We start from the raw sequence: 9,274 nt of genomic DNA on the forward strand, positions 1-9,274 counted from the left end.
TACTCTGATGACTGTGTTAATGTTTAACTTGAGGCAAGTGTCTGCCTCTATTTTTTTTTTCCTCCCCCTAAGAAACTCTGACAGCAAGCACTTTGAAGTAACAAGGAGGTTCATAGGTATAGAGAGCTTGTTGCTCCCTCATATATTTCCACAAGTCTAGAGTGGAAGGCTTTTGTGTTTATATACCATTATTTGGGTTTTTTTGATATCTATTTTTGTCAATGTAGCAATACATGTGGCTGTTGTTCATTGCTTCGTGGTACTAGATCTAGCCCTCAGAAATGCCAGCCAGCCTTGGCTCTCATTTTGCTTCAAGAAAGGCCCTTGAGATGCTGCAGGGGAAGCCCAAGTGTGCTCTGTTTTAGTCATTTCCACACTCATGTTTGATATATGTGTGCATGCTAACTTCCTTTTTTTCTTCTACTTTATTTTGACAGTGGAAATTTTGGTGTCTTCTGAGAAACTTGCAGCTTCTGAGTGATCGGGACATTGAATTTGGTGGACAGTTACCATTTGTTCCCTGGGATTGTACCTGCCCTTGCTCTCCTCATCCTCTCCCACACTCCCCTTCCCTCTGATAAAACTCCAGGGTGTTGCAGTATTGCTACGGAGCCAGGGAGACTTTGGGCAGCTCCTGGCAAAGGGGAGGTGCAGCAGACTTTCTGCCAGCCGCTGTGGTCTCTGTGAAGCCTCCACCTACCGCCAGCTGTGTGGAGGAGATGATGCTGCCTGCGGTGGGCTCGGGGAAAGGCATTCTGGTGAGCAGTGAGAGGCTGGAGCCCAAGGAAGAGGATGGTTCTGGGAGAGATATGGATTCCACTTCCAATGCAGACAGTGAGAAATGGGTGGTGGGAGATGGCCTAGAGGAGCAGGAATTTTCCATCAAGGAAGCTAACTTCACAGAGGGGAGTTTAAAACTAAAGATCCAGACCACTAAGAGAGCTAAGAAGCCCCCAAAGAACTTGGAGAATTATATTTGCCCTCCTGAGATCAAAATCACCATCAAGCAATCTGGGGAGCAGAAGCTTTCCAGAGCTGGGGAAAATAGCAAAACAGCTAAAGAGGAGGACAGATCCCACTCAAGAAAGAAGGTATGTTCTATTCTTTCCTATTCTATCCCTTTCTGCTGAAAGCAGAGGGAGAGGGTAGGATTAAACCTGCTCAGTTTGTGTCCGAGCAGAGGAGAGCAGTTGAGGCAGGAGAAGAAATGCAAAGGCTCTGTGGGCAATTAGGTACCTGCCTCAGGATGCTGCTGGCCACATGGAGGAGATCTGAGATGACAGAGGACCTTTTTTTTTTTTTTTTTTTTTTTAGCCTTTAATGTGTTAATTCTCATCATCTTTCAGATGTGGAAGTGCAAATCCCAGCTGCTGGTAATCAAATTCTTCAAGGAGCATGGTCAGGGATTTGCAACCTCTCTGCTTCCCCCCCCCCCCCCCCGTCCCCCCCCGAAATTGCAATGGATCTGGCATAAGTTATTCACCTCACCACCCCTTTCATCCTCCCTTCCCTGCCACCCCATCCTGAAGGTAAAGGGCAGCCTAGGAAAGGGCCAAAGCTTAAATGAGTGGGGCTAGCAGCATGCAAAGGGCTATGACTGAAATATTTGCTGAATGCTGACAGGCAGCAGAGAAGAGGTGGACAAGTGCCAAATTCCCGTTTTCTCCTCTGAGAAAATACTTTTAGTGGTATTCAGGCAGGTTGCAAATCAAAACTCTGAGAATGTCATCTAGCTGGGGAGGGGAAGGAGGGGAGGACTTAAGTGGAAGCTCCAATCCCACTAAACCTGTTTCCGCAAACTTTGCACCTACACTCCTGAAAATCCCTGGAGCCTGGTGCTTACATTTTGCTTGGTCATTTTTCCCATGCAATTGCCACATAAAAATATTCCCCCTTCTGAACTCAAAATGTCTCCCAAGCAGAATTTGACCCATTCCTGATGCTTTTTTGGCCACAGAAGTCTTGCTTTGCAAACATAGCTCCTTGTATGAAGGTACTATCATGTAAAATCTGGGTGTTGTGAGGATCCAGCTATCATCTGCTGGTCAGGAAGTGAATGAGCTGTTTCAGCAGATGGTGTGGATGAGATTTGGTAGTGTGTCAATAAAGTATGACAACTACTCAGCCCTCAAGTATGTGGGCTTGTAGCGTGGATAATACTCAGCATGACTGATGCAGGATGCCTGTGTGCTCAGGCAGGGCTGTTACAGTCACTGTGAAGGCAAAGGGAGAGAGTTTGTGTTTGTCTGGTGCGTCACAGGTTGCCTGCACTGTGTCCTGACTTGGCCCAGTCCTCTGGCATCCCTTGCTTGCTCTTGGATGTGGGTTGAAGGCTCCAGTGCACTTGGGAGAAGGAAATTCCAACCTGATGTGACCAAAAGCAGTTAGTTGGCCTCTCGCACCCTGTTACCTTCCTCCAAGGGATGATTTAATCCTGGATATCCCCTCTGCCTTAAGCTTTCTGCCTCCCTTTTCCCCAAATACTCCTGCAAATGTGCTGGGAAGGTTTCAATTAATATAATTTCCTTCTTACTTAGAAATCTGTTGTTAAATAAGGAGCTGAAAGAGAAGGGGAAGAAAGACATACAGAGAAGCAGTTCCTTGAGCCAAAAACCAGCATGAGGGTCAGCAGAGTTTCTTTTGCTTCCATATGCTTATAAGCCAGTCTGAGTTTTATGACATAAAATGTTTTCTGGAGAATGTCATAGCTGTGTAACCTTAAATCTTAACCTCACAATAGTGTGTGTGCCTTTAACATAGAATAAACCAAACTGTTCCAACTTACTAACATGTAGAGAGAAAGGAATGTTTGGCTGATGGGGGAAGGAACATCACAAGACTGATAACAACTAAGGAGACAGTAAATAAGACCAAGGATACCAGCCTTCAGGATAGCAGAGTGGTGCCCAACATGGAGCGAGACTGGAACAGAACAGAAGCAAAGGCATACCAACTGCTAACTCGGCACGAGTACCTTCCAAGTGTGCACAAACACTGAGGTCATTCAGTAAACACAGTGAGGAAGACTGTCGAGGACCACCAATGGCCCCCCCCTCAGCAAGAAAGCTCATGTGTAATTAGGATGCAAATATGAGAGGTTTTTTTTTCTGGAAAAGCTATGAATATGCATGCGTATGCTAAATAAATAGCCACTGTTGGCAAGTATTGGGCATGCTCACCTTTGCAAAATCATTTGTGTGTGTGTGCCCAGTGCTGTGGTAAAGAATGCCTGCTTTCTAAAACTCCAAATTGAGTCTTAGAGAGTTTCTCCAACTGACTTCTGTGGTAACAATTTGGTGCCCAAACAGGGACACTCTGCTGTGTTTCCCGCAGATCTGGGGAGTCTCTGGGACCTTCGCGCTGGCAATCGGGAGTTTCCCTGAAAGGAACCACAGCTCCCCAGACCGACTCGGGACCTCGGTAAGACCCTGATTTTATTTATTTAAAAAGGCATTCTTTCTGGTCCCTTTCCATGTAAGGCGCAGGGGATGCTCTGTGCAGTGGGTAAAAGGTTGTTTAGTTTTGGTTGACTGGACTTTGGTATTTGGTGGAGGTCGAGATCATGGGTATCACTGCCTCCAAAGGGGGGATCCTGGAAAGGTCCCCATTGCGTTGCATTTTGCAACAGTCTGGAATCTGGGTGGAGGTCAGGACCACTGCTTCCATAGGGGGTTTTGAAGAAATCCCCATTGGGTTGCATTTTGCAGCACTCTGGATACAAATCAGTGAACCCCTGAGTGGCTTGGTCACCTGGGAAATTTTCAAACAAAGTGGTGGACCCCCAGGTGGTTCAGTTACTCGGGACACTCTGGTAAAATACTGTAATCAATGGTGGTTGTTATTCTTGAGATGAAAAGGAAAGTGGAGTTAAGTAGCTTATGCGGAAATGTTTTTCACTTTGAGATATCATCTGGAATGGCAAAAGGATTGTAGTTTTAATTTTGCACCCCAGGACCTGTTAGTATTGTCCTTGGAGAATCACAGAATCCCAAGGGTTGGAAGGGACCTCAAAAGACCATCTAGTCCAACCCCACTGCAAGAGCAGGGTAACCTAGAGTACATCACACAGGAACTTGTCCAGGCGGGCCTTGAATATCTCCAATGTAGGAGACTCCACAACCCCCCTGGGCAACCTGTTCCAGTGCTCTGTCACTCTCGCAGAAAAATTTGCTTACACGCTGTTGCTCTTTGTGCAGCATAGCATCATTGTGCACTAAGCATTTGAGGAATGCAGAGGAGAATTTGGATTTGATGGTAGCCCCCTGGAGAAGGGGTATTGTGAATAATGGGGCTGAAGGTGCTGACAATGAGAGACAAGCACCAGCATAGTCACCAGAGATATTAGAGGGGGCTGAAGGATTTTGCCCTATAGCAGGGCAAACTAGGGGAAAACAAGGGGAAACTGTCATTGCACCTTTAAGACAAGTTGTGGGCAATGATGGTCTGGTCATGATAAGGATTTCCTTTACCATTATAGATTAGAATACTTGGAAACAGGTGGCTGGTAATTATGCATCATGCTTTTGAGAATGTTGACAGGAATATGATATTTTGTACAGCTTGGACAGCAGTAGCGCAACAAATAAGAGCAGGCACACCGGCAGGTATAGTAAATCTTGATGTACCTACCCACAAACCTAACTGGGACCCTAATTAGGACCAGGGCAGTGTCATGGTTTAAGCCCAACCATAACTCGGAAAACCACGCAGTTTCTCTCTCTCATTCACTCCCTTTCTGCTCCTGCAGAGGGATGGGGAGGAGAATTGAAAGAATGTAACTCCCAGAGGTTGAGATAAGAACAGTCCAGTAACTAAGGTGTAACACAAACCGCTGCTGCTAACACCAATAATAATGATAAGGGAAATAACAAGAGAAGAGAATACAACTGCTCACCACCCACCAACCGATACCCTGCCTGACCGATCAGTGATCTAGCCCTTCTGGGTAACTGCCCCCAGTTCTACATCCTGGGCATGACATGCTGTGGTATGGAATATCTCTTTGGCTAGTTTGGGTCAGGTATCCTGTCTCTGTTTCCTCCTGGCTTCCCCTCCTCTCTGGCAGAGCATGAGACTCACCAAAGTCCTTGGTCAGAGTAAACATTCCTTAGCAACAACTAAAAACATCGGTGTTATCAGCATTGTTCCCAGGCCGAAAGTCATAACCACAGCACTGCACCAGCTACTAAGAAGGAGAAAAATGACTGCTACTGCTGAACCCGGGACAGGCAGGCAGGCTTTGAAACAATATCAGAGGTGGACTTTATTCAGTATTAGGAATGCGGTCCCCAAGGCAGTGAACTGGTCTAAGCTATGAATCACCTTCTGGATTCGTGGAAAAATTATAAGAGGTGATGCATAAATATACTACTACTGATCCTGAATTGAAGGAAGGAAGGAAAGGACCAATATGAGTTGGGAAAGATAATGAATGTGGCCTGGGAGATCTGCCGCAATTGGACCACCATTGCTCTGGTACAAGTTCCCCGAAATGGTTCAAATGGTGGTGGGAAGGGGTTCGAGTCCCTGATTATTAATATATATATATAAATAATAAATATAGTACAATGTTGTGTATTGTGGGTTATAGTGTGTCAAGTTTCAACTAGGAATATCTTATTGGATATGTGGGGGCATAAAATAAGCTCCAGAGTAAAATCGGAATGTTGGGGGGGGGGGGAGAAAAAAACAAAAAGAAAAAATTGTTGGCTGTAACTCTCACCCAGGAAAGGAGGAAAGGGGAGAGGAGCCTGAGAGGAAAGTGTTGTAAAGAAGGATTACATAGAAAGGTTTGTGAACAGACTCCACTGGCTGCCCTGGAAGTGAGAATGCCTTCAGAATCAAAATAAACACCAGAGATTTATTGGAATGTCAGGACAGGCAGAGAAAATTATTACTTGAGATGAAGACTGAGGAGGACTGGGGTAAGATTAGAAACTCTCCCCAGCAGAACCCCTGACTGCAGTTAAGTTGGGAAATGATAAGATAGAATTTCTTGTAGAAACAGAACATGCTTATTCTAAGTGCTTGTAAAGGGTAATTAAGCAAACAGCTTCTGTCATTGGTGCCACAGGGTGGACAGGAACCTGTCCTTTCTTTAAAATTTTAAAATTGATGGGTCAACATCTGTTTGACAATTTCATTGCATGCCTGAGTACTCCATGCTGTTATTGGATATTGCATGCATAAGTTAGGTTTAAAGAAAGAAAATTGAGCTACATGTTCCTGATGAAAAGGCTGTGGAGGCATGAGTTTTTATGTTACAGAAACCAGCCACTGAGCCAGGTATACCGGAAGAAGTGGAGAATACATCCCGCAAGTATGGGCTTCTGGAGCACCAGGACGATCACGAAGCAAGAAAAGGACTAGAGACTCTAATAGAAAAATTTGTCAAATACTTTGGGACAAAAATGGATGAACAGCCATTCTGGAACAGAGAAGTAGTCATTGGCTTTTGCCAAGCAGGCTGTTTAAAATATCAGGCTGTGCTTTTAGAACAAGAGGATGTAGAATTGAAAGTAACTAACCTTTTGAACCCAGCAGTGGTTTTCAACAACTGATCCAGGAGCAGGAGAGCTGACTCACAACTGTTTACAGACTACTGAGCAGGTATATTCCAGTTATACTGACCTGTAAGGTACATCCCTGATGGATGTGGACTACGAACTGTTTGTGGATGGCAGCAGCTTTATGAAAATGGAAACCGGAAAGAAGGATATGCTGTGGTAACCAAACATGAGATAACAGAGGCTAAAGCCTTTCCCCCCCAACACATCAGCACAGAAAACCGAGCTGATGGTGCTACTGAGACTTCTGGAATTTTCAGAAAGTCAAAATTTGCTTTTAAGGCACATCAATTTGATATCACTCCAGTGAATATTGGTGATCATGTTGCTGACAAAGCAGCCAAAGAAGCTGTGGGTGGGGACCTTTCGTTAATATTGCCTCATAAGTATCAGTGCTTGCATAATGAAGTTCCAAGTTATCAGATGGAGGATGAGAAATTACCTAGTTTATTAGGAGCCAAGAAGAATGATGAAGGATGGTGGGTTATACCAAACAGGCAAGTAATAATTGACCAGCTTCTTATGAGAAGAAAACCACCAGGCAACTCATGGGGGAACAGAATCAATGACTGAGGCTTTAAAGCTCCAAGTTCTGAGTATGCAAATGGCTGAAACTATAAAAGTGTTATAAAGAAGTGTGAACCTTGTTTACAATGCTAAGAGGAACAACAAAGGCAGTTATCCAGAAGACCATTGGCAAGTGGACTTTACAGAATTGCCACAGCACAATGGGCTCAGATGTGTGTATATATTGGTACTAATAGATATGTTTTCTGGTTGGCCAGAGGCTTTCCCTTGTTGCACCAATATGGTTCATGAAGTAGTAAAACATTTATTGAATCAAATAATACCCTGATATGGTGTACTAGCAGGCTTGTCCTCAGAGGTCTGCATTTTGTTGCAGTAGTTAGGAAGGTGGGAGAGTGTTTGGGAATCAAATGGGATCTGCATACCCTATATAGACCTCAGGCTAGTGGGAAAGTGGAATGTATGAATTGGATACTCGAGTTACAATTAAAATATGTCAAGAAACTTCTTTAACTTGGTTATAAGCCTTACCAATTGCTTTGGTAGGATACAAATACAGCCAGGAAGGAATCACGTAAGTCCATATGAACTGACGTATGGGTGGCCTTACCAACTGCCTTTTGTTCCTGGTGGTAATTTTTTGCAGGGAAAACAGGATCTCTGACTATACCTAGTGGCACTTGGTAAAACTCTTAGTTCTGGTAATATCTTGGTAGGACATTACCCAGACTGTAGCTGAACAACGCAAATCTGGACTAAGGGACCACAAACTGTCAATTGGAATGCTCCAGAAGGGAAAGGGTGGTATTGATTGTGTAATAATACTGCTCAAAAGGCCCTTCCCCTCAGGATGGACTGGAAAATATACATTGGGTGTTGTATTCCCAGGTGCTATACAGGCATTACCGACTGAGGTATCCAGCTTATGTCAGGTAGTATTGCAAAACCATATGGCCCTTGATCTGCTATTAGCTTCCCAAGGAGGTGTTTGTACAGTTATAAATACGGGCTGCTGCACATACATAGACCAGAGTGGCAGATTTTACTAACTGGGGATTTGAAGAATTATGACATGGACTTACGTTTTGGCTACCAAATTGGATATTGTTAAAAAACTCGTTTGTGATCATTATAGTAACAATTTGTGTCTGTATCCTTGCATGACTCAATTTTGTAGTTGCTGGTCACAATGGTGTATTAGAATCAAATATGGGTAAAGGGTATAGAATGAGACTTACAGTATATATATATATATATTCTGTAAGTCTCAAAGGGGGGAAATGTAACCTTAAATCTTAAACTAGCAATAGTGTGTGTGCCTTTAACATAGAACAGTTTGGTTTATTCTACTAACTTACTAACATGTAGAGAGAAAGGAATGTTTGGCTGATGGGGGAAGGAACAGATAACAACTAAGGAGACAGTAAATAAGACCAAGGATACCAGCCTTCAAAATAGCAGAGTGGTGCCCAACATGGAGAGAGACTGAAACAGAACAGAAGCAAGTACATACCCAACTGCTAACTCGGCACTAGGACCTTCCAAGTGTGTGCAAACACTGAGGTCATTCAGTAAACACAGTGAGGAAGACTGTTGAGGACCCCCAAAAGGCCCCACTCAGCAAAAAAGCGCATGTGTACTTAGGATGCATTTTTTTTTTCTGGAAAAGCTATGAATATGCATGCGTATGCTAAATAAATAGCCACTGTTGGCAAGTATTGGGTATGCTCACCTTTGCAAAATGATTTGTGTGTGTTCCCAGTGCTTCAATAAAGAATGCCCGCTTTCTAAAACTCCAAATTGAGTCTTACAGAGTTTCTGACTGACTTTTATGGTAAGAGCTGCAGCAGAAGAAGGTTTTGGCAGGAGTATATCCTATTAGTGGCCAGCAAGTTGTGTTGCATTTGGTCCCTTTAAGTATTATGTGCTCCTTAAAGATACCTAAGAGGCAGTTGGAAGCTTTTTTTTTATATAGTCAATATGGGCTTGGTTAAATCTTCAGCATTCATCAGCAGGTTCAAAACTGTTGTTAAGAAAATGGAAAGAGAGCTTGCTTTGCTTTGTGGGTCATCTTCAAGGTGAGGTCTGACAGGGTTCCCTTCTGCTGGCCTTGCTTTGCAGCTGGCCCTGGAAAGCAGGTGAGAGGGTTGGGGCAATACTGCTCCTGGAGCAAGGCAAGG

The 9,274-nt window shown here is 44.0% G+C and overlaps 1 protein-coding gene across 1 annotated transcript; it reads left to right on the forward strand.

Moving 5' to 3' along the window:
- Positions 1 to 581: 581 nt before the first annotated feature.
- On the forward strand, positions 582 to 8,883 carry LOC117438172 (SET-binding protein-like; the record flags this gene model as incomplete). Its single annotated transcript, XM_034073632.1, has 3 exons — positions 582 to 1,091; positions 3,334 to 3,420; positions 6,267 to 8,883. Coding segments are annotated over 3 exons (891 nt in total), but the record flags the coding sequence as incomplete, so codon positions are not given.
- Positions 8,884 to 9,274: the final 391 nt, after the last annotated feature.

Source organism: Melopsittacus undulatus (assembly GCF_012275295.1).
Source record: "Melopsittacus undulatus isolate bMelUnd1 chromosome W unlocalized genomic scaffold, bMelUnd1.mat.Z SUPER_W_unloc_1, whole genome shotgun sequence".
NCBI classification, from domain to species: domain Eukaryota; kingdom Metazoa; phylum Chordata; class Aves; order Psittaciformes; family Psittaculidae; genus Melopsittacus; species Melopsittacus undulatus.